Raw genomic sequence first — 26820 nt, forward strand, 5'->3', positions numbered from 1 at the left:
GTTATGCAGGGAATATTAAAACAAGACTAACATAAAAAGACTGGACAATACCATATTACTGTTCAAAGTCAGTATCACATCTAATCATGTCAGAATGAGCACAGATCATAGAATTGTATAATCACAGAATGGCCTGGGCGGGAAGGGAACTTAAAGACTATCTTGTTCCAACCCCCATAAGGAAAATATAAATGAAAAATTAGCAAACAGAAACTAATCAAAGAAATAAAGTATTCTCTGTATCCACATTTCATAGAACAGGAATTTATGGGCTTGAACTGCACAAAGGTAAAGCATATGAAGCATCAGAAACATTGTGTGGAAATGGTGTGACATATCCACCCACCACTGCAGAGCTTCAGGAACAGATTGGTCAAATTCTTTTTCTTAATGTGTTACATTAATGCTTTTTGTGCAATGTGGCTGTCACAGAGACTGGAAGTGATCAGTCCATGCTGTGACTTCAGTGACACACAAATTGGTTCAGCTGTAATATGAGCATGATCAAGCATTAGAAAACTCACATCTTAGTGTAGGTTAAGTGTAACTGATATAAAAAAAAAAAAAACACCTCCAAGGTTTTGAAAACTCAGCTTGTGCTTGGGAAAACTAGGATGAAAATAACTCATGCTTTTAAATTTAACTTTTCAGAATTCTCAGACTCATAAAAAGGCAAGCACTGAAGCCTCCTGAAATGTGATAGGAACATCCCTGTTCCAGTCTTGTCCTGGTAAAGCTGAAAGTAAATTTTCAGCAAAATAAACGGACATGATATTACATAAAACACTATGCTAAGTGGGGGAAGACATCCTTTGCTAACAGTAATGCATTCATATCAGCACCAAATGAGGGCGTTTAGGCCTGAGCCTCAGAAATACGTTATGACATGTGATATACATTGAGGAAGGCTTGCACAGAGACAAAATATAGCACCTTCCCCCTGTACCAATAGGAGATAGACTTAAAGCAAACAACACACTCAGCATTAACTGTTCATACCCTCTTTTCACAAATCCCAGAGAACTGGCAAAAATTATGAATGCAGTACTTTTGAATGATACCTGTCTCGTATCCCAGCAATGCAGGTTAGGAGACATGAGCCATGGTTAGTTGTGGGTCAGTATCAGCACAAGATAGCACAGTAATCAAGTTTTGAGCTAGTTAGCACATGGCTTGTGTCTGAAGAATAAATTTTGTTGAGCTCTATGCTAGGGGGAGTGTTTACCTTACCCAATTCAGCTATGTAAAATTAGATATATATCTTGGGTTGCTTATTAGAGTTCCTCTCTGCTAGATGTCTTTCTTGGCTGAAATGAAATTTAACTCTTTCATAAGAAAATATTAGGGACATTATATAAAATAAATAGTTAGAATTGTCATAATTATATAGTATAATCACAACAATTTAATTTTAAAAAATGTGGAATTGGCCCTTCCTATTGTTAGATTATATGCAAATTTTGGAAGAAAGGATTTTTCAAAATAGACAGTAATAATTCAGAATATTTTGTTAAAATGTACACACATTTTGCTATATCTACCTGACTTTAATAAATAACTGGAATTACATTAGACTCCAGTGATAAGAAATCTGGAAGACAAGCATTAAATACCTTGCCAGAACTGAGGTGAAATGGGGGTATGAAAATGTTAAAGGACATAGGTTGTAATTGAATCTTATGAAAATGTGCATTCTTAAGAATTTACAATATTAAAAAAACATTTACATTTATTCCTCAGACTGTTATTAGTCAACTTACAGTGCCTAAGACCCCAAGATACATCTGTTTTCTGCATCTGTTATATGTCTGTTTCCTACATTGGTTTTGTGGATACATCTGTTTCGTACAAAAAGGAACAAAAATATAGACATGGGGGTAGAATATTATAAAATGAAAGATAATACTTTAGTAGCAGATTAAGAGTGTGGTACTTGCCTTTAGGCAGTGGAATGAGTTCAAGGATGATAAACAAGTAGAACCCTTTCCAGGGAAGTTGCCTCTGGAAAGCACTGACAGTGCAGCAGATGGGTGTTGCATGGACTGTATCACACACTGCTCTGAAATGATGCTGTCCCTGTGCTCAGCTTGGCCACTTTCACCCACTTGCCTGCCTTACACGCTGGGTGGCCACACAGCATGGCAGCTGTGCAAAGCACAGTGAGCACCCTGGGATGGGGAAAGGGACTTGCAGACAGCCAGGAGCCACCACTGCAGTCCTGCTGATTGTGTGGCCTTGTAAGGATAGTTTCAACATGACTCTCAGGACCCCTCCAGTGCTGTGATAACTGATTTCAAGTTATCTTGACATTATATCTTCAAGTTACTTAGTTTGTCTGGATGTTTATCAGTGAGTTAGTCCATGATAAAGGAGTTGTGGTAGGAGGAATTTTTTAAACCCTTTCCAGGGGGAACTACTTCAATTGTCATAATCAGGCTGTATTTCAGGTGATACAGTAATGATACAATAATGGCAAACCAAGAACTCAACAAGCCAGAAGGTAAAATATGGAACTGTGTATGCACAGGGATAATTTATGTGTTGTGGGCTGTGCAGACAGGAAGAGTTAAGCATTTTGAAAGTGTTTGGCTGATGATGGCTGTAGAGTAATAGTGCTAAAGCAGCTGAGACCTTGATGACACACTTTTATGGCATTATTTTTGTTATATAACGTGTTACTGCATGACATAAGTATTCATCTTATCTGTCATATATTCTTTTTTTCCTTTGCTTTAGGTTTTTTTTCCATCATGCTGTCATGATGGTCATGACTCAGAACTTTATTCCCCCAACTACCTGAAACCATGAGGAATTGAATTGCTTTCCTTTGGAAATAAAATAAAAAAATAATTGCAAATAAATAAACAAAGGCAAGAACCAGGGAAACTGTCTGTTTGCCCAAGGAAATAGATTTCCATAGATTCTGAGCTCTTGCACTTAAGCAGTAGTTAAATGGACACTGCAGTTTTCAGTCTGTCGAGACATTGCAATAATGAGAGGTATTGTGGTAATGGAGAAAGGGACACACATGGAGTTTACATTCTTCCTGTTCCAAACTGACTGTTATATTTTTCCTGTTTCCCAGATGTCTAAGAGATCATTAGCAGTCAGTCTCTCCTTCGATGTCAGGGGGACAGGGAAATGTCTCAGACCTAACTGGCATTAATTTAACCAAGATTTCTCTTTTTGTCACAGCAAAGGAGCTTCTCTTCACACTGACCATACACAGAATATAAACACGTTGAAGAGGACTATTCCACTTGGTATCTAAAAGAACTGTTAGATATCCAAACCAGACTGACTCATTTCCACTTACATTGAGAGCAGGGAAAAGAAATGTGACAAGAAAAATCTTGTGACCTTGAGCACTGAAGTGTTCAGATTTTGAGCTATCCTTTCTGGTTTTTATCCTTTTCTGTTTTGTTTTCTTTTTGTCTATTAATCACCATAAGGCTTTAGTAACTAGTATACACAGTCACCAAACCTCTTTTTCAGCCCCATAAATAGTGTTGAAGCAGAAAATATTCAACAAAATGTAAGAAGAAAAAAGTTGTTTGACCTTGCCAAGTATTAGCACACTAATTCCAAAATGTATTATATAGTTATACTGCTGTGAGCCTTGGGAAGTCACAGTCACACTCAGTGACTGTAAAACTTAGTAGCTTTCCATGCTCCAGGATTTAAGCAAGATTCATGTTTTCTGTGAGTGTTCTGTCAAAACTTCAGAATATGTGGCCAACATCAGTGTGTGTGGGTTATTTGGTTTGGTTCTCTTTAAAAAAATATTTTCAGTAGTTTGAAAGTAAAATTTATTGTAAGTCTGATGACTTAAGAGCAAGTACTCTGGGTCAACAGTTAAATTTTGAAATTTTCTGAATGCCATGAGAGCGCTCAGTGCTTCAAAGATAAGTACTTCATTTTGCTTCAGATGAGGGAATAATTTAACCTTATTACTTTGATATTCTCTCTTTGGTTTAAATTAGTACAAAATCTTAAAATAGGAGGTAAAGGGTCAGGGGTTAAATTCATGATGTAATTAAAGTTGAAGTCAGGGTTTGCCCTTTAAGTTTAAATGTTTCTGTAAGTTAAAGCTGAAAAGATTTATTAAACACTTCTATATTTGGGTAAATTCTGATGCTATGAATTCCAAAATGTGTGCATTAGCCTTGTATCTGAGTTAGCTTAAGATGAAAGGTTGTGATAAGCTATGAGAAAAAGCAAGCAGCTTTTATGGAAATAGACCTCATGTGCAAGTCAGTCGCTGTAATGCCATGTTATTTGAAGCTCTGTCTTAATTTTTCAGAGCTTGCAGCTGATGATATGTTTAAGATAGCCTTCAGTTCTGGCAGGGCTTGAAGCAAATGTTACTTTAGTACTGTCAGAAAGTACAAAACTGGCGACATGTGAAGTGACAGAGTTATACTCTTAGCAGTCAGTGAGTCTGAAGTTGCAGCTTTCTGTCCTTGAGTTTTCTGCCCTTGCAGTTCTCTCCTTCACTCCCTGGTACCCTGAACCTGAGGCCAAGGGGGAGTCTCACTGCTTGTAGAAGACACTGACAGAACACAACGCTTGCCTCTCTGTAAATATTTTTCAGTTCTATGATAGCCAAAAATCTCATTTCTACTGATGCAAAGTTTGAATCTCTACTGCCATTTTCATCTCTTTCTAGCTTCAAAAGCACTGGCCACAGTTGCAATTTAGAGAGCTGGAAAAGTGTGTGTATGCATGCAGTGTTCTTTTTTCCTATATTATATGTAGGTAAAATAGAAGATAAATCTGAGACTACAGTAACCTGTGAGAATTGGGGTTGGAAACAGGTCTCACTTTCCCCACTGACACCAAAGACAGGTGAGAAAACAGATATGGATTTCAAGCCCCAGTTCACACCGGACAGGAATAATGAAGTGAAATGGGCACATGGGCATCCCCATGTGCAGTGTCCAGCCAGGAGGCTACAGATGTCCCAGAGGTACCCTGGAAGAGACCTGACAGAGTAGGGTGGACAGAGCCACAGAGTCCTCTGGGCTCTGTCATATGTCCAAATGTGGTTTTTGTCCTGACTACAGCTGAGATGAGGCAGACCACACAAACCTTCTCCTTGTTCTTGTACCCAAATATTCCCTCCACCCATATGTACCTTCAGTATATTCTTAGTTAGGTTCCTACTTCAGGAGTAATGTTAACCCATTTCTCTATATGTCTGCACACGTTACATTATTTTGTTTGTACCTCAGAATAAAGAAAGCAGAATCGAAGTTGCACAGGAGCTGCTTGGCTCAGAACCACAGGTTGTGAACCTCTATCTACTTGTGAGGATAGCTGCTCCCTCTGCATGGGATCATGGGCGTGGGTGTGACAGCTCAATCATCCCACAATCCTGTGCTAAAACAAGCTCAGTGCCAAGTCAAGCATGCATGTCTGAGTGCATGGGAAGGGAGGAAAGGGATTTCTGCCTGTTGACTCCACATACCATCTCAGAATCCTGCACAGCTACTCAAGGTCAGCAATACACTATGGCCTGGCAGGGTTTGCTTCCCTAGGGATGTGTGACTACAGCCCTGAATGCCAGGTCTCCAGTTGTGACTTTCCATCCCATTTTACCACTCCCACTCTGCTTCTGTTTTTTCAAACAGGCAGTGATGTCATGGCATTGTCATGAGACTTATATCAAACATTTTTTCCTCCGTGCAGTGGCCATCTATTTCCCTAGCCTTCAGATAAGTTTGAGTCAAATATTTTCCTGTTTTCTTTCTCCTGAAAGAGCACCACTCAGAGCACCTCTCTACGCTGCTCTGTGGATTGAGTTTTCTACTTGATTATTGAGCTATGGACCAAAGGCAGTCTGTAAGTGATGATGCAAATACCATTTTTATTGATTGATGTTTGCTAAATACGCTTATATTCTTAATCAATCAAATGAATTGTCTTGATGTGGGAAAGACTTTGGAGCCTGGTAGTGTAAAATAAATGCCCTTCAGAGATTCACAGTTGTGCCTCCATGATTCTTTCTTCCCTATAACACTGAGATAAGCCAGAAAGAGAGAACATTTCTGTCTTGCTCACTTCAAGGGACTGCGGAGAAGCATTTATTTCTAACTCGTCCTTGTTTTCCTAATAATATGCTCTAATGAATCATTGCCCATGGATTGTTTACATATAAACAGGTTCTATGAAAAATCACACCCTGTTTATAGCAATTTATTAACTGGAAAGACACTATCTTAGCTAATTGAATTGTTATATTTAAAGTGCTTCCTTCAACTCTGGCCAGAAATAAAGCTCCATCAGTAAGTGTATTACCTGGTAAGCCATTTGTAGATTAAATTTCTATAACTCTTGTTCAATGAGGAGACCTGTAAGGGTTTTTTCTTTCTTTCACAGGTGCCACCAGTGCTTCTGGACAAGCAATTTTCAGAATTTACGCCAGATATCACACCTATTATTCTGGCTGCCCACACCAACAATTATGAAATCATAAAGCTCCTTGTGCAGAAAGGGGTGTCTGTGCCCAGGCCACACGAGGTGCGCTGTAACTGCGTCGAATGTGTCTCGAGCTCAGATGTGGACAGCCTCCGCCACTCTCGGTCCAGACTCAACATCTACAAGGCTCTGGCGAGCCCATCATTGATTGCTTTGTCCAGTGAGGATCCTTTCCTTACCGCTTTTCAACTGAGCTGGGAGCTGCAGGAACTGAGTAAAGTTGAAAATGAGTTTAAGTCAGAGTATGAAGAACTGTCACGGCAATGCAAGCAATTTGCAAAAGATCTCTTGGATCAGACACGGAGTTCCAGGGAATTGGAAATTATTCTTAATTACAGAGATGATAATAGCTTGATAGAAGAACAAAGTGGTAATGATCTTGCAAGATTGAAACTGGCAATTAAGTACCGTCAGAAAGAGGTGAGTGTGCTGGAGAATATTTGAGTGTATTCTGTAGTAGTAATGTGATAGATAAGAGCCTGAAATACATCCTTTTAACTGAGACAAATTGCTGCTTATCTTTTTTTGTTCTACTGGGTTTATGCTCTTTTTATAGTTTTAATTAGATGAATTTGAATAGTTGTAATAGTTGTTACAGTTTGATAGTATCAGAATTTAAAATGTTCTCTTATAGCACAGATTCTGTGAAACTTTTTTTTCTTTTACCCTGGAATAGACATAGTCTTCTGTAGTTGTGCTCTGAAGTACTCTTTAGTAATAGGCTGAGAACTATATAAAGCATACTTTAAATTAACTGTAACCATGTCTGACAGAAAAAGGCAGCCATGTGTTTAAACACGTACTACAGGTACCTGTATGGAGAGGTTTCTTCAAAAAGTGGCTATTATAGATACTGAAACAGAAGTTTCATGCATAGCAATGCATGACTCCCAAAAATGTTGACATTCAGATTCTCTTTCATAAAGAATTCAAAATGGAAATTCCTGGGTATTGGTGTCCATGACAGATAAAAATTCATACATTTGCTTCACCAATGTATGCATAGATTTGGAATCAGAGGATGTCTGAGTATGTTTTTAAAAGTACTCCAGTTCTTTTGTGTATGCAAAAGCAAAAGAAGCAAGATACAAAAGCGAGTTAGGAACACAGTTCCCATGATATTTCCAAAATTTCACTTAATCCCTGCACATCATCATGTCAGAATATGTTGTATCATCTTATTAGGAATCTGTACATACAAGGTGAGCTGAACTATGAAAGTCTAGAGGCAAGACAAATGTAACTATATGGTACTCTTCATATTAATTACAGCAAATGCATAAGAAATTTCTGTGTTAAATTGTGCTAGTCTCTCTATCACCACTCTGTTCTGCAAAATATAATAGTAAATGTGTTAATATATTATGTATGTTGGAAAGGCTTGCAGAAATAATAACCAAACCTGTAAGGATTCTTTTGTTCATTTGAAATGCAATTTAGTAAGTCTAAGAAGCTACCATGGAGGTAGAGAACTACTGAAGTGCGGATGGAAAAATACCTCAATTGGTCTCTGACTTCATAAGTCTTCTAATAGGCATTTTTTCCTTCAGAAAAGGTATTGCATAATTTTATATTTTATAGTATAATGTTTCAGGCAACATACTCACTGCCTTCATAAATTATTTTCAGATCGTGCTTTGCCAGACTTAACAACCACTATTTCTATTTATTGAAATGCCAATACTGTCTTAGAGTCATTTAGGAAATTGAAGCTTCTGTTTTCTCAAAAATTCATGCACTGAAATAAAATTCTGACCTCTCATGATATTTTTCTTTTGGAAACCTTAACACAAAGCTTGAATTTTCTTAATTTGAGATAGAGACAGTGACAGGCAGTGATAGGGTGAAATGTATTTTATAATTGTATTTGTCTGCTGTGCCTAATTAAGTTGCAGTAATACAGCTGATTAAATCATTGATTCTTCATAATAGAAAACATTAGGCCGTACTGATTTAGTGAAACAATTCCAAGTCAGTGGATCTCTCATATTTTACACACATTTCTCATTTCTGTAAATATTTCCCACTATCCCTACCTTTTGATTCTCAGTGAAGTAGAACCAAGTTTTAGTAGATTCTTTAGCTGTGTTCCGAAATGTATTCCATACTGGTTGCTGGAGCAAGCAATAGCCTCTCTACCTGTTCAGTCATTTCCACTCCTTTCACACTTGCCACAATACCGTGATTCTCATTCATGTGCTCTCAAAGGCGTCTCAGTGGTATTGATTCTCAGTCCATGGAGTCAGGTCAGAGGTAAAACGCAGTGTGTTATCAACAAAGAGACTTGCCTGACAAAATCATCTGTCTTCTGGATTAATAACTAATGAGGTTGAAAGATTTATACTCTCAAGTTTACACTTGTTGTAAGGATGATGTAAGTTGGATGATGTCTGGCAAAATGGTGAATAGCATCTCTTCAGAGTTATGGGGCAGAACCAGAAAGTATCTGCCAGAAAGTATGTTTTCAGTGCTTACCCACAATTATTTTTTAGCATAGCACATGGGAAAGAACATCCAAGCTGCCAATTTTTTCTGATAATTTTGCACCACTGGTACTGTTCGATTGTAAGTAAAGACACATTTCTGAAGCTTATGGTGCCTGTTTCTGACACCTACTGTTGCCTGGGCTATAACCAGCTGCAAACAAGAGAAGTTTCCTGAAGTCACACAGCCACCCTGCACTGGGCATAGACATTTTGTTGTCCGGTTACCTACTGTGTAATATTACCTCAAGTAAGGGAGAGTTTGGTTTTATGAAGGATGCTAAAATTTCATTGTGCTAGGTTCTAAGCACACAATGAGCAATAAGTTTCCTTTGTTTCTGAACCAAATAAAAATGTTGTCTGATTTAACTGCAGCTCCACGTAAGGATGTAGCAGGGGAATCCCAAACCCTGTATGTTATTCATAAACAGGGTTCAAGTTAATTGCAAATCTCTGATGCAGCAATGCAATTAAGTAGAAGAGCATTGTAGCTGCCTTTTAGTGATAATTAGATAGTCGTCTTTTCCATTCATTCCAAAATGCATGTTTTTTTCTGCCATATATATTGAGAGTTTTTAATAAAGGTATCACAGCAAAAATCCAATGTCGCTCACTGTTCAGTTAACATTGTTTTTGCTTTGGCTCTATTTTGGTATTGAGTATATGACTACAAAAATGTGAAAAAGTGCTTACTACAAAGCTTACTAATTTTCCTTTGCATGTGAAATAGAGAAGGGGGAGATTAATAAACTGAATCACGATCATCTGGTTTCACGGTAAATTTAATTAGTGCAGTTTAAATACTTATACTAGTAATTTATATCTCTGTTTCAATTTGCCTCATGCTAAATGTCCCATTTCATTTAAGCTATAGCTGTAGGAGCTCAAATATAGTAACAATGAGGTGATAATTATTGGTAGTACTCTCTCATTTTGCTTTCTCATGAGACATTCTCCTATGAACACAGAAGAAACAGGAATTTTTAAGTATGTAACTGATAAACTTTTTCACTTTTCAAATCAATGAACACTAGATGGTTTGGTTTGGGTTGGGTTTACTTTTTTCCTTTTTTTTATTCTTTCCATTCTTAGTTTATGCTGTTCATCTTTCTCTTCCTCAATAAATACAGGATCACTGGTAAATTTGGAATACCTTATATTGTGTGGATGTAAATAGGTTAAATTCTGCACATTTCAAATTAGCATGCTGCAAACATTTTAATAAGTTTTTTTCTGCTTTTATCTTTAAAAACCTAAAGTAAATGCGTAGTTTATCTAGCCTCCATGCAGTGTTATGTGTCATGTTAAGACCTATCTAAAGAAGCCAGAACTAAGTTTTCTAAAGTTTTCCTGGTCCTGAAATAACTTTTTTAATGGTTTGATTTGAAAATGTCTAAATTTTAATTTCTCTCCATGTTTACCTGACATGCAGCTGCTTGACTTCCAAATCTCTCCCAAATACCTCTAGTTGGTCTTCTAGGTGCTCCCTCTTCCTGGGGCCAGGACCTCTTTTTCTGAGTTGTGAGCAGAACCTGGGCTGGCTAAGGGGCAGCATGAAAGAGGGAGTGGGTTTAATAATTTGATAATTTAATAATATTGAAAGATGTGTAGAATTAACAAGAGTACGGACTTTATTAGAAAGAATTTCAGGGGAAATATTTCAAGGAAATCAGCTTCAGACTAAATTAAATATGAAATACAATAATATGATATTCAGATAGATCATGTTTTCTAGGAAAGTGATGCTGCAGGATAGAAAAAGATTCTTTGGTTTTGATAATAAAAACCATCTGTTTGCTTCTGCTCAAAAGAGGACTTTTAAAAAGGAATCATCAGTTCTTCCTAGTTTTCTATGCAAAATACAGCCTCAGTGAAACAGAAATGTTTCACAATAATGTCAAAAATTCTATGAAATTTTCAATGAAAACATGCCAAATCATTTCAAATCTGTAATTTCATGTCAGTGTCAAAACACTTAATTTCAATGAAATAAAGGATTTTGTTTGTATGCAGTTTCTTCTTCTTAATCCACTTCAACATTTTTGCCAATGAAATTCTTATAGCTAATATCATCCCTATCATGTTATTATAGAAACCAGTATAGGCATGATAGAAAGCAATAATTATTCATTTTCAAAACTATCTCAGCAATTCCTAGAGAAAATAATTTTAAAGTACTGAGATGACAAGTTGTCATGTTCTTCGTAATATTTTTAATGTTTAATTGCAATGAATTTCTGATTACAATGCTTTCAGATGCAAAAGCCTGTATTACTGACCCTGTAAGCAGGAATGGCTTCGGAAAAACAGCATCTTAAGAATGGTTCTGTGTTTAAAATTAACCCACACCTGAAACATAAGCAGAAACACAGCAACCATGTGTAGCAAGTCACTGTGTATATGAATATTTGTCAGAAGACTGCAAAGGTGCACTCAGAAGTCTCCATGTAAAAAATAACAAAACCTCACAAAAACCAGACTCTGATAATATTTGGACATTTTTGACACCAAAGCAAGACATGTTTAGTCTATGAATTGCATAACTGAGAGGAGTGATATATGCACGTTTGGGTCCATGTCTCCAGAAGACTCATTTCTGCAGACTCTCAGCTATAGTACTCAAAAAGTTTGATAAACATTTTTTCATACAAGAGTCAGGTACTCTGAACCAGGTTATATGTTTGCTTTGTAAATCATGTAAAAGTCTCTGTGTTTATAGATAAGAAGTCCACAGATTCTTAAATAGTATGAATTAGGTGAGTAGATTATCTGCTACACATACAAAGTCTTCCTCTAACTGGTTATAGAATCCTTTCAGTTGGAAAAATACTTCAATATCGTTCAACCATTAATCCAGCACTGCTGAGTCCACCACTAATCCATGTCACTCAGTGCCACATCTCCAAATCTTTTAAATACTTCCAGGGATGGTGACTCAACTATTTCCCTGGGCATCCTGTTCCACTTCTTGACTACTTTTTCAGTGAAGAAATTTTTCCTGACATCCAATATAAACCTCCCTGATGCAACTTGAGATAATTTCCTGTCATTCTGTCACTCATTACTTGGAAGAAGAGACTGAGCCCCACCTCACCACAACCTCTTACTCTTCAGGCTAATCACCCCCAGCTCCCTCACCCACTCCTCACAGGAACTGTGCTCCAGACCCTTCCCCAGCTCCACTGCCCTTCTCTGGGCTCACTCCAGCACCTCAATGTCCTTCTTGTAGTGAGTGGCCCAAAACTGAACACAGGATTCAAGGTGCAGCCTCACCAATGCCAGGTGCAAGGGGACAATCAGTGCCCTGGTCCTGCTGGCCACACTATTGCTGATCCAGGCCAGGATGCCATTTGCCTTCTTGGCCACCTGGGCACATCTGGCTCATGTTCAGCTGCTGTCACCAGCACCCACAGGTCCTTTTCCATTGGGCAGCTTTCCAGCCACACTGCCCCCAGCCTGAAGTGCTGCATGGGGTTGTTGTGACTCAAGTGCAGGACTTGGCACTTGGCCCTGTTGAACCTCATGCCATTGGCTTCAAACCATCAATCTATCCTTTACAGATCCCTCTGTAGAACCTTCCTATTCTCTAGCAGACCAACTCTATTACCGAGCTTGGTGTCCTCTGCAAACTGACTGAGGATGCAGTTAATCCCCTCATCCAGATCATTGATAAACTTATTAAACAGAACTGGCCCTAACACTGAGCCCTGGCGTCACCCCTAATGACCCCCTGCCAACTGGACGTGGCTCCATTCACTACCACTCTCTGGGCCTGGTCATCCAAACAGTTTTTTAAGCCGTGAAGAATACTCCCATCCAGGACATGACCTTACAGTTTCTCCAGGAGAACGCTGTGGGAAATGGTGTCAAAGGCTTCACTGAAGTCCACATGGCCAATATCCACGGCCTTCCCTCATCCAGGTCACATTGTTATAGAAGGAAATCAGATTAGTCAAGTAGGACTAAATGAGGTGTCCCTGTGGAAGCTGTAGTTATTGCTGCTAGGAAAAGGTGTTCTTAAATCTCAGGGCACTTCTGCTTAATGCAGCATTTAGTTGCGGTGAAGCAATTTTCCTAGAATATGCAAGTAAATTCCTTATACAGTCAAAAGACAGAGGTATGCACAGAGGGAGATCCTGTCTGTTCAAGATAAGACATCTAAGTTAATTCCAGAGACATCTCTGCTCCTGTGGCTGGATAAGGAAACAGTGTGGTTCAATTAGAAGAGTTACTTCACTTGGCATTGAAAATGTAGGAGCAGGTTAGACAATTTACTGCATCAACTGCAATTTCTACCCTGTGGTAACAGATATTTTGAATTCTGGAGGCTCAGAGCCCACGTAAGGGGAAATTAATTTCAGCAATTAGTAATTAATGATGTCTCAGAAGACATCAATAACCTTTAGATTCTACATGCTACACACAAGTTGCAACCCTGTAATCACAGTTCTAGTTAATCTATTCATGATCTAACATCAGCGTCTTTTTTTTTGAACACTTGATAGAAGTAATTAACTCAAAGAGGGGGCTTGCTGTTAATGAAGTACACTTGGAATCTCTCATTGCAGTTCCTTTTCCGCATCCTCCTTATACAAAACATTGCCAGGATATCTGCCTCAAACAGGAAAAGCCAGTAGTGCAATCCCCTAACCAGCAGTGCACAGCCCTTCTGTTAAGGTGAGACTGGCAGCAGCAGAAGTTGGGTTTTGGTTTGAAGGAATCCCTGCTGTTACACCTACAAGCTTCCCTACAAACCTGGGATAGATTTAGCACCATGTCAACAAAGGGTTCTGGCCTTCTGTCCAAAAACTAACTAATCCATGCCTGTGCTAGGTGTAATGAGCCTAAAATAAGAGTGACTTCTTAACTGAGGTGTATTTAAACATGCTGACTGAAGCTTCTGTGGGCTATTGCAGTGCAAATTTTTCCACCCCATGGCTGTCTCCATTGAGGGTTTATTAAACAATAAAACAACACAGCCAGAGCAAACTTGTTTTAGGCCTGTCTGCTCATTCTTCTAATCTATCTTCTCTTTGTTCCACCAAATGTCCACAGAGAATTTTTCTCTTCCTTCCTTTTCCCTTCCTTGATTTAGTGTAAGCCTCAGCTATCAAGATTAAAACAGCAAAGAATGTCTTCATCCACTGCCTCCATCAATATGTGCACCCATTGTCAAACAAAAGATTTATGAGAAAAACAATTGCTTGTTAGATGAACTCACTCTTATGCCTCCTCAGATCTATATTCACTTGAGCAAAGAATATTATTTTCCAAACTTTCCAACTCCAGGAATTAGAAAAATTAGGAGAGATGTTGAATATGGCAGTGGTTTGACAAAGAGGAACTGCATTTTAAACATCACATAGAGCTCAGTTTTGACATTGGCATTTGAACTTCCAGGGTATTTTTCATAGAGAACAGAAAATGATTGCACAAAACTATCCCTCCCTGCAGAGACACTTGATTTTCTTCTGTAAAGAATAGTGTTGAAATATGTTGCTTCTTGAGATATTTTACAAAAATAAGACATTTTGAGGAAAGATTTCAAGAAATTGAAAACTCTTTTGTTATGGAGAGAATAGTGTCACTTGTCAGGGAGCACTTGCAAACTAGCAAGGACTTCATGAGGAAAGATTTTGCAGAATGTTTCGGGGAACAGGGAAAAGCCAAATGTGAATACATATGAATAGGAGAAGAAAGAAATTCAGAGCTGAACATCCTTTGTCGTGTTCTTTATTATGTCAAATAATAGCTTTTATTCTTTGGATGTGTTTAATTCCTGGGTTGTATTGGATAAATGCAAGGATCTTTAACATTTGTGGGAGAGAAAGACCAGTGTAGATCTTCAGAAAGTAGAAATTGCTAAAGGTCTACAAAGCACAACATGCCTGTGGCTGTGTTGGTCAAGTACAAGGTCTGGCTCATTTGGTCTTTTAGGTGGATGAAGAGAAAAAGGAAATATTTTACTCTGCCTGCTATGCATCAAGATAATAATGTTTAATTAACAGACTAGTGCAGTTGTTTGAATTAAAGGTTGTTCTAAATGGCTGACCTTAAGGGCTTTATTAGCAACCCTGTTATGGTTCACGAAAAGACATGACTTGGTTACATGGCATTTGACATCATTCAAGATGAAAGTGTAACATCACATTAAAAAGGTTTGACACATTATTAATAAAATTAGTTCAAGTATTTGTTTCTGCCTTCCTAACAGCACAGAGAAGAAAACTAGAAATAGCCATTTCTGTAGTGTGCCTGCACTGTGAGTCTCTGACTCATTCCACATAACCTCAGGTATTTCAATAAGGTACGTATGTCAGCAGCCCAGCCTTGGGTTCTTTCGTCATTGATGGGAAGAGACAGACATTTCCACACAACTCAGGCCATCCAAGAACATAATAGTTTTTGTCACCTATGTTGCTTGCACTTATTGCAGAGGTGACTAGGGACAACTAGATATGTTATACAGGCTAAAAAGGATAGCATATAATTTCTGGAAGGTAGCTAAGAGTGGGCAAAAGCTATTTTTTTTAAGCCTTGATATTTTGTTTCTCTGAGACATGGAAAAGCCCCTTAAGCTGAAATTATGAACCTGTTTATAGGAATCCCTTCTAATGCATTGTGTGATTTAAGGGTCTTCCTGGAGAAATAAACATGATGCAAAGCTGCATTTAAGAGTTTCGGTCGGAGGGAAAAAAGCTCAGTTTTACATAAAGAGTCTGAAGATTAGATGGAAAGTTTTGCAAAAGGGAACCATTACAGCTATGACAGCCTGCAAGACTCCCACTTGTGTTGAGACATTTCTTCATCATTATTTCCAAAGCTGAAGCCTCCAGTGGATTTATTCAAAACCAGTCAAAATCCTGAAATAAAGGATAAATATTTTGTATGCACTGAAAAAAAAATATTTTTTTTCTCTAGATGTGGCCCTATTCTCAATAAAAATGTACTAGTCAAATCACATTAAAGGTGAATAGCATAATAACACTTAAATGAAGGGAAATAATCATTTTCATAGTAAGTTAAGGTAGTGTCTTCCTAACCTGGCTAAGAAAAAAAATCTTTGTTCTGTACTAAACTGTGGCAGAAGTAGCCTGGCAATAGGAGCACTTTTTATTTTCAGACTGATCTTTCCAGGTATGATCTGCAAATTACAGTGTGCGAATGATGGTTAAAACAGACCTTATCAATACTTAAGGTTATATTGGTTTGAGGTTGTCTTGCTTTCCTGTTACAGCTTTCAGCTGGAATAAACACTCCTGTTGTGGTTTCACCCCATCTCACACAACTTCTTGCTCACTTTCCACCAGGGGCATGGGGGAGAGAATCAGAAGAGTAGAATTGAGAAAACACATGGGTTAAGATAAAGGCAGTTTAATAAATAAAGCAGGAATAAACCATGCAAGCAAAGCAAAAGAAGGAACTCCCTCCCCACTGAGGTCCCTTGTAGGCTGGATTTTCTGTGATCTGATGACAGGAACTGAAGAGACATACACACTGTAGCCAGCGTGCTTGGAAGTCTCTCATCAAGCATACAGAGGATGACACATTCTTGCCTCTCTTCTTCTCTGGTGTTGGGTAACCTGGCCACCTTTGTCTTTCTCAGGAATTTGCCAGTATATGACCTGACTTCTCAGCTGAAAGCATAAAAAAAGACCCTAAATATATTTTTAAGAATACAGAAAAAGTATTTATGTTCTTATTAATATTGTAGCAGTACTCCAGGGATATTTAATTTCCCAGATAGCTCAATGAGTCTGAAATAAACAAGCAATATGAATTTTCAAATGACCAAGGAAGGAAAATAATGGATCGCTGTACAGTTATTTTTTGCATCAGAAGATAGAATGTCAAAGTGTTCAGTTTACAGATATTCTTTTCACAGGAACAAAACACAAATATTTATATTAGAAATAAAAGTATTAAAACCAACAAAATAATTAAATATGAACTATTTAGCAATTTTGTATTATTCTTCCTATACCAACTGTTCAACACATATAATGATTCACTTCAAAACATTATTGTGAAAAATTTTGCCCTATAATTTTCAAAAAGAAAGTGAAAGAAGTTCCCTTCCTTGCTGCTTTCCTTCCTTCACAGATGCACTTAATGTAAATTGACCCATCGTAACACTGCCAATATAAATGCTCTGCCAATACAAATATAAATATTATTCTCTCAGCCTTGGGTCCTTTGGCTTCTATCCTCCCTCAATTTCCCTGGAAAAGCTGGGGTATGTAGCTCATTTAGCAGGTTCAATACTACAGAGAAAGAAAAACATTTTCCCAAAGCAGTAGTGATAATACATCAGCCATCAAGTCTTCTTTTCCAAACAGAAGGTGAGTTTTTACCTTTGTGAGCTGTCAAGGTTCAAGAATTATGGGGTGTTTGTGTTAGATCCCTTGCTGGAATTTCTAAAATTCCCCACCAAAAAAACACTGATGTTGGATTATCTTTGAAGTTCTAGTATGAAGCACTAAAGGAGCTCACAGTTAAAACGTAGAGTGCTGCAGCTGTTTCCCTGCACAGTTACAATGTAATTTAGTTGACTCTACAGTTTAGTCGTGTAGTATGGAGATTTTTGGCTGCCATTTCTCTCAACCTCTCACTGAAGCATTTGGATGCTGAAGAAATCTGCATTTTGTTGTGCAGATAGCTGGATTTGGGAGTGCTATGGATTCTGTCAGGGTTGCTGCTGACTGGCACAGAGTGGGCAGCAGTAATAAAGAGAAAACAGATCCTCAACACCAGGACCTCAGCAAACAGGTATTTTGGGTGTTATTTTAAGAGGGTTGTGTGATCAAGAGGAGGTTTTGCTTCCCTGGCTGCAGTATTTGGTGGTATTAGTATGAGACCTTTACAGATGTAGGCTGGATTTTGTGGAGAAAAAGATGACTGAAGATGACTTTAGCTCACTCTGTGCACTGTAGCAGAAGTCTTTGGCCCAGCAGATTTTGTTAAAGCTATATGTTATATATAAGTGCAGGGGATGGTAAAGGTACACGTCATCTAAATTTAAATTGCATGTTACACAGGAGCTTCAGGGGTGTTTGTATGTTTGCCTGGGATTTTTTCCTCTCTGTATTCACTTATGTCTTACTATACAATAAGTTTCTTTATTCTTATTTGTAATGTATCACTGGTTTTCAAATTCATTTTAGTTTAAAGAAACATGATTTCATACACATGATCAGGAAACACCACAGAAGAGTGAAAAAAAAGGCAGAAGAAAGTGTTCCTTCAGAGGAACTATCTTTCACAAGGATTAAAGAGCAGCTTTTTCTTAGAAATGTACCCTTTCAGACTTGCTGGAGCAGAGGCCAAGGCATGTATGTCATACAGGCAGTGACAACAGCCTGTGGAGTGCATTCCTCTGACAGTGAACAAATTGCCTTTGATTTGTGGAGGAAGAATGTAGCCTCAAACCTTCAGGGACTGAAACAATCTTTGTTTATATTCTTTCATATATGTTTCTTCCACCTGTATGTTTTTACAAATGGTCATTTTCTTTGAAACTTTAAAATAAAATATATTCTTTTACCTGGTAGTACAAACCAACGTATTATGTTCCATCTCCCAAAGAAAATGCTATGGAATTTGGCCAAACAAAAGCATCCCCTGAGTTACCCAGTTTCTAGAAGCATGCAATAAATTTTAGAAACACCGGTCTAACACAGAAAGGTGTAATGTAAATCAATAAAATATTGAGCGAGGAACTGGTCTTTGAAAGGTTGTCTGTACTGCTAGATGAAAGCAGACCATGGCCAGACCCGATGACTCATTGATACTGAGGGATTTGTATGCAAACAGACTGCAGAAGGTTGCAGATTTGCCTTTCACAGACCTGGCCGGAGAGGCAAAAAATGGAACCAGGCAAGGTAGTGGGGATGACTGGGATCCAATGTTCAGTCTCAGTCACTAATTTCTGCAGTGTAGATGAGGCCTTAATATCCCTAAAAGTGATGCTTATGTAATGCTCAATTAAAATGGGCTCTTTATTGATTCCTTCATCCCTCTGGTTCTTCACCATGAAAGAAAGCAGCAGTGTTCAGACATCATTACAACAGTGAGAATAACTCCAGGTTTTAGTCTGAGATACCAAACTCTAATGTTTTGCCACAAATTACACAGCTTCATAAGGGGAAAGAACTATCCAAGGACTGTAATTATTTATCCAGCCTGGCAGATGCTGGGTACACAGAATTTCATTAACAGCTGTAGTGGGTACCTTCCCATTACATGCAAACACAGTATTTCTTAAGTCTGTTCACAAGAGAAGGCAATTTTCTTCAACCACAACCTATTCTTAGGTGTAAAAGAGCTTTTGGAGAGCAAGACCTTCGAGCAAGAAATTATACTGCCTTGAAATACTTTTCAAGATTAATATTTTCTGTTTAAACCACAGAACCTCCAATGGCTGCACTTAACTGATAAAACTGATGCATCTCTTACAAACTCACATACATTTCTCCTGCAAATGGTCTCTGAATAATACTCACTGGGCATCTTTGCCAAAGACTTATCATTTCAGTTTAGTCTTTGTGCACAAACTGGGTGATTAATCTGATTTCTCAGCCCTCAACATTCTTAGATAAATACACAGCCAAGTTAAACAAGAGGAACCTAAAGATAAAAAGCAGTAAAGTATTTGAAGAGAAAGAAAACCAGATTAGTGACTATAAAGTGACTATATACATTCTGCTCCTAAGTATTTATGAAACTGCAAACCCAGATCTACACATTGAGAACTTTCAACAGAAAAGTTTGCTGGCTATTGCTTTATTTAGTTTGAATGCCTTTGAAATCAAAGGCATTGTGATTGTTTTCCCCCCATCCTTCTAATTTTATATTCAGTCAGCCTTCAAATGAGTGTTATGCTTTCCAGGAACTGGATTCCCACTGATTTTGGGGAACTTTGGCCTCTTCAGTTCCACACAAGCTTCACATCATAAACAGTCACTTCTAAAGAAACTGGGAAACCTTGGAGTTAAACTCTCTTATCACTTGGCTAGAGTGGCATAAGCATGGAGTCAAGAAGAGTTTTGCTTTTATCCATTTTTCACATCAGGATGCAGGATGGCACCTCATAAAGCTAAGCTAACGGAGTGAAATCTAAATTTGCTTGATGCTTATGGAAGGTGATTACCATTGCTTTTACAGAAAAGATTAAATAGTGCAACAAAATATTACTGATCCAAGGTTTCTCTTCACAGAAACAGTCAAAGACCCTGAAAATGAAGACAAGAAGGAATTAAAATTTTTGTGTTCAGGTTTCTTCCAAATACCTCAATATCCTGCTCAAATGTGCAAGGATGGTCAAAACAGGAAAATGGAACTAAGATTGTCTCTGCAGCAAGCTGAACAAATGACAGAGTGTTCTCCAGTGATGCCAATAGAAATTCTCACATGAGCAGGCAATGCCCAGAGGAAGAATCCAGCTGTTCTGTTCACTTTCTTACCCATCCATCACTCAAAGCTTTTCTCAACTAATTTTTCTCTGATTAAACTCATGCTGTGTTCTGTGCTTTAGTTGCTTTCAACATATTTGCAGATCTCTCATGAATTTTGAAAGGTTGGTTTATTAATTTGTAACTTTTCCTTCTGGCAACATGATAGATACAGAAGTAGACAAAATGGTAGAATGTTCTGGATGTGAGGGAACTCATTGGTTCTGTCCTATAGTGGGACTGTAACTAACTTAGATCCTAACCCCTTCTGGCTGACCACCTAATGCTTAGAAACCTTACCAACACAGGACACAAAACCAGCTTGGATGTAAGAAACATAGAATCATTTGAGCTGGAAAGGAGTTTTAATTGCTCACTTATCCAGAGGTGTGCTTTTTTCCCTTTCTACAGTTCCTGTGTTGATATGTGAAGTTGCTTAGAATATATATTGATTTTAGTCTCCTAAAATGAACTTGAACTTTTGAGATTATAAACTAAACATGTTTATAGTCTCAATTTATTCAGTGTTAGGATGAATACTGAGGAAATGATCTGCCACTATTTTTCTTATGAGTTACTATATTTTGTAGAAACTGTTGGTACAGACAGCAAATGTGGTGTCAGAGGTAATTGAAGAGTGCCTTGGTAATAATAGGATTGAAATGACAGAGACATAAGCAAATATGTGCCCAGTCATATTTATCTGCTTGCTTACTGGTGTCCCCAGGTGTTTCCTACAAAGTTACTCCCTAGACCGTGAATTCCAGCCTGTGCTGTTTCACGGGGTTATTCTGTCCCAAATGCAGGACTTTGTACAGAAATATCAGTTTTAGTTTTTGTTTGCTATGCATGGGAGTACACCAGCTAAGTGTGCAAAAACAGGGATCCAGTATAACAGAAGAAAGCTCATATTGTATTTTCTCTGCAGATACTTACAGGGATTCTGTAATTGTTCTTTCCTACAAAAATGGTTTGAATTGTGGTGGTTCTAACACTTGCCATGAATGGGAGCTAGAAGTATTCTACCAACATCACAGTTCTGAAGTTTTGAGCTATTTTATACAATCATCCCAAACCCCAATAACTGATTCATTTTCCTTTACCACTGGGAAGTCTAACAAAGCTATTCGTGCACAGCTGGTTCCTAACAATTGCACTGTAGCTTCAGTTGTCATTGTCTTTTCTAAGCAATTAATCAGAATCACTGCAATTATAGATAAGTCCTGACTTATTTAATAGATATTTAATAGTTTTTTCTGTGCTGACTCATTTTACTGAGAAGGAGTAATGAATCAAAGTTAGAGCTTCTGCTTGTGTTGATGTAGCAAATGAGAAACCTAAAATGTTCAAAGCTGCAATGTCATTAATCCTTTCAACAAAGCATTTCAGTCTTTTAATTTTCCTTTTCTTTTGTTCCCTTCCTCCTCGTATTTGAAGTTACACAATAGAATAATTATGATAAAAACCCTCTGGATTTGTATTCTATTCTTGGTGAGAGGAATGTAAACTCTGTATTTTATGATGAAGGCATCTGTGCTCTGCGTTTGTTCTGCTGTAGGGATCTGATGTGACCCAGGTTGCCCTGATAATTTACAAGCTGGTGTGATCTGGTGCTCTGATCCCAAGTGTGCTGTTTTCGGTTGGGATGGAGTTAATTTTCTTCTTAGTAGCTGGTACAGTGCTGAGTTTTGGGTTTAGTATGAGAATAATGTTGGTAACTCACTGATGTTTTGGTTATTGCTGAGCAGTGCTCACCCTAAGCCAAGGACATCTCAGTGTCTCCTGCTCTGCCAGTGGCAGCTGCACGAGAGGCTGGGAAGGAGCATGGTCAGGACAGGTGAGCTGAACTGGCCAAAGGGATTTTCCTTACCTTAGAATGTCATGCCCAGTAGATAAACTGGAGGAGCTGGTTGGGTGGGACCAATCACTACTTGGAGATGGGCTGGGCATCAGTCAGCTATGGGCGGCAAAGCATTGGGAATCACCTTGGGTTTTATTCTGCTCTCTCTTTTTCTTTAGCACTATTATTGTTGATGTTTTATATTACTTTAATGCAATTGTTAAACTGTTCTTATTTCAACTCACATTTTCCACCATTTTCCAATTTTCCTCCCCATCCCACTGAAAGGAATGGGGTGATGAGTGAGTGGCTCTGTGGCACTTTGTTGCCTACTGGGATTAAACCACGACACCTAGTGAGCTCACTGGTTCCCTTAATGACAAAGCTTCAGACAGAGCTGAGTAAAAGTTGACCAGGAGTTTGCATCCAGCAAGAATCATGGTCATTGTGATGGTCTGCTCCAGTTGGCACAAGATTTAGAAGGGAGGGACCTGAGAAGGTTCATAGGATTTGGCACAGGAATCAGTGTTTCTGGCCTGAAGCAGAAACAGGCAGTGTAACTATACCCAAAGGAGCCAGAACACAGTCCCTAGCTTTTGGAAAGGAAAATGTAGAGCTGATCTAGTCAATAACATTAAAGCATTTAAATTGCAATTAAATGTTATTTGTCTTAATGAAGCAGTCCTCACAGAGTAAGTGATGAAATTTACAAATACAGCCTTTGGGGGAAGATATAGAAAAGAACATGCAGTGACATCTCTAGAGGGAGAAACAATCTACCAAATCTGGGAGTCTTCTTAACGAGGCTGGGACTTGAATCTGTCATTAGTGCCAATGCTTTTCACAACCAATAGATAGAAAATACTGACATGTGAATTTGAAGTTAAACTAAATAAAAGAGCTTGGGTTTTCATTAAATATCTGTGAAAATGTTTAAAATATGAAAAGTAAAATGTTCTAGAGAAAGAAAAAGAAATTGAGCTTAATTCTTGACTACGGGAGCACAGTCATTGGGAAGTGTGTGTGACAAAGCAGCAGGTGTTAGAGCAAACCTTTCCTACTTTAGTGGCTGTAATGCCACTACAACACAGCACAACAGAGAATCTCACCATGACTTCAAAAAGTATTAATAAGAAAGTTTATGATAAATGTTTTCATCTGTTTCCTCCTTGAAAAAAAGTGTTTAACATTCATCTGTTAGAGAATGCTATGGGAGATAGTTCTCTGTGCTACAGCATAACTCATTTGTATATAAGTCAGAAAGGAAATAACTTTTCTTTGACAGCTTTCATTTCTAGATGACAAATTACATCCTTTTTTTTTATATAACATACTAAACCACCTATTGATGTCAGAATGAGAATTTAATTTGCTCGTCAGATTTTGTTAGACTACCTTTTAAACGTAAAAATGAGCACCTTGTTACAAGGGGAGGTTTTTTATATCTTGGTGTATTTCATAATACAGTGAAATATATACTTGAAGGTAACGTGGTACAGTAAAGAGCTGACAACTTATTCTGATGATACATTATTTATAAAAGTATTAGTTCTATAAAGACCTTATATAGTTAAAAGTATCAGTTGAAGTATTTTTTCATCATTTCATTGACTGAGAGATATATAGTATAGCAAACTCAAAGATCAGATTTAATCAGCAGTGAAAATTAAATTCTGTGTTATGTATATGATTGGATATCACTAGAATTGGGCTCTGTTATTATTTATACCAGATTATTTTTGCTGGTACTGTCAATAATTTCTGGTTTTCAACGGTCTCACGGAAGAGCCAGTTCCCAGCGTGACAACTAAGAGAATGAATACCTGAACATTTTCAGATGGGCAGACTCCATGAAGGAGCTAAAGAAGTGAAATCAGGAATAATCATATAGCAAAATCCCTTGTGTAATTACAAACTGCTGGAAGCTATTGGAAGCCATCATAATGTGAAAATATAAACTTCCTGATTGCTAATTATGTGGAGACAATGTCAAAGTCAAATAACATACTACTGACAGTATAAAAGATACTCAAGAATAGTAAAATAATACCTCAGAATGTTGTATCTCCAATTAAGGAAGAAAAATTATACTACAGTGAAAATATTGTGGCATAGACAATGCAGAACTGGCAGATTAATGTCACAGAATATTTATATTTCTGCTAGTCACAAAATATGTGTGTAAAATATTTTTTTTTTTTTTAGCTCCAGGTTCATCAGGGAGACTTATATGTCTATTTAGCTTTAATATGTGATCATCTCAGATGTTATGCAATCCATTTATACAGTAATTGTCCTATGCTGGAGCATGTTTTTCTTCCATAGAGTTTTACTCTTCCTTTCTAACAGAAAGGTTTCTAATAATTATAGTACAAATGTCAATTGACCAGAAAAGTTTGTCACGAAGAATTTTTTTTGCCTAATTTTTTCTGTAGAGAAGAGCTGTTCAGTGGATAAATAAAAATCTCAAGTGTAATAAGAATTTGGAATGAGTAATAAAATATATTAATCACAGATTAACTTAGTTGATCTATTTAACCTTTGAGTAATGTCTCTGAGACAGGCACATGGGCAGCATTAACTCTGGGAGTCCCAGGAAGGCTTCCCTGCCCCCAGTTCCTGTATGTGCTCAAATACTTACTTATGATACACGAAAAAAAACCTCTTCCCTTCATTTCTTCTGGAGGAAACAGGTGCCCAAGGACCAGAAGGGACAAGATCCCCTTTTTCTGTGCAGCCAAAGGACGAGACTGTAGGGTTCACCACTGTGCACAATTTTCTTCCATCAGGGTGTAACTGTTCCCCATTCAAAACCTTCCTTCATTATTCAGCTACTGTAATAATTGTAGATGTAACTACTGACAATATTTCACAGCATATGTGGACAATCTCTTGACCACAAAAATGAAAGTAGTCAAATTTGTGAGAATTAGTTTGGACATTTTTCATAACGTCATACAGTTCATTGATAAATGAAGCAGAAAAGCATAACTGTAAAAGATGTGTCAGCAAGAAATTTGGGATAATTTTCTAGTTGTCCAAAGAATGCTTTGGATTGGTTCACAGTTAATATTATATGGCCGCTGAAGCTCAGAACCATAGAGAAAAGTCTTCAGTGAAGAGCCAGATATTTTTGTTGCTTCAGAACATGGCCAACCAACCTTGCCAATGTGTTGTTGCGCAAAAAAACAACAGCATGGAACTGGATATTTGGACCTCTCAGAAATGCATTATCTCATCTGTAGATAAACACACTGTGTTGTGTTTTCTGTCACAGACCTTTGCCTGCGGCACTAGAACTGCTTCCCTGTGCATGTGGCTGTTAAAATGCTGACAAAGTATTTTATATGCATCCTCTGTACCATACCATTGTTTATTATGTATTTTATGTCAAGCAAGTAATTTAAAGCACATTACCAAGGCTGCTCCCTCTGACTCGAGCCATATCAAATGTATGGTCTATGTAAGTTTTCTCCTGTAATCAGAGGGTCTAACCAGTGCTAGAACTCTCTTGACACGGACATGTTTTGAAGAAAAGTGAAAGCTAATTTCTTATGAAATTATTGCTTAAAAATTTGGCCCTTCATTGCCTGGCATTTCAAAAGTTTCTGCACTTACTGAAAAACTTCCTGTGCCTCAGAACACCGTCCTTGTCTCTAACACATTGTGCCTTAGCAACACAGTCCCAACACCATTAAATCTAATACAGGTATTAGAAGACAGGAAGCATTTTTTTAAGCCTGCACCAAAATGCTATCTCTGTTAACACTGACAGTATTGTGTATTAATCTGTTTAAAGACTAGAACTAAGCAATGCAGTGCCCACCCCACTGTGGAGTATCCTCCAGATGGTGCATTCCGCAAGGATCTCCTCATGGCATGAGGTACGTCTGCATCAGTTCTGGTCTGCCCAGTCCCACAGTAGCCCAGTTTTTAGACATGGGAAAAACTCCTGCCTTTTACTTAATTTTCCCTACATTACAGACAGGGAAATTTATTCCCTTTAACCATGTTTGGCATGGAGTAGGTCCCCTATGTGTCATCAGCCTTTGCTAGGCACTGGCAGCTGTTCCTTCAGGTAGGTCCCCAACACTGTGAGGGTGGCCAAAGGTGTTTAGAAAGGAGGCACAGGCAAAACTTAGGAATTGATTACTTTTAGGTGAAAGGATATGTAATGGGAAGATGATATTGTGAAGATGAGGAAGCAAACGTGGACCTGGCGCACTATGGGGCAAAAAGAGAAAAATATTTTATTGATGAATTTTTCACGATTCATGATTTTTTGCTAGTGAAGCAAAGCACTAATCTGTACCTACTCAAGCTAATTGAGTTGAAAAAATTGTTAGAGAAAATAAACTTGACAAAAACATAACTTTGAAACCATCTGCTCTGAATACATATAGTATTATTCCAGACATTTGCACCTTGAAAGAAACACCCCAAAACCTTGTGAATGCATTTTTCCTAATGGAAGAGTACACTCTGTTGCTCTTCTTTAAGGCTATTTGCAAGATTCTTACAGCACGAGCAAATTTTCTTATCTTTCTCAACAGTCAGAGGCAGCTTC

At 37.9% G+C, this 26820-nt stretch overlaps 1 protein-coding gene across 3 annotated transcripts in view; it reads left to right on the plus strand.

Moving 5' to 3' along the window:
- Nucleotides 1-26820, plus strand: part of TRPC4 (transient receptor potential cation channel subfamily C member 4) — a 128998-nt gene that overhangs the window by 62451 nt on the left and 39727 nt on the right. For 2 of the 3 annotated variants that reach the window (XM_085061015.1, XM_085061025.1), the window contains exon 3: nucleotides 6382-6900. In XM_085061015.1, coding sequence (XP_084917141.1) covers nucleotides 6382-6900 — 519 coding nt within the window. Of the gene's footprint in view, nucleotides 1-5756; nucleotides 5845-6381; nucleotides 6901-26820 lie in introns of those variants that run through there. The other variant, XM_085061032.1, reaches the window with a different exon arrangement.

This window comes from Lichenostomus cassidix, chromosome 1 (genome assembly GCF_008360975.1).
Source record: "Lichenostomus cassidix isolate B80296 chromosome 1, HeHo_3.0, whole genome shotgun sequence".
NCBI classification, from domain to species: domain Eukaryota; kingdom Metazoa; phylum Chordata; class Aves; order Passeriformes; family Meliphagidae; genus Lichenostomus; species Lichenostomus cassidix.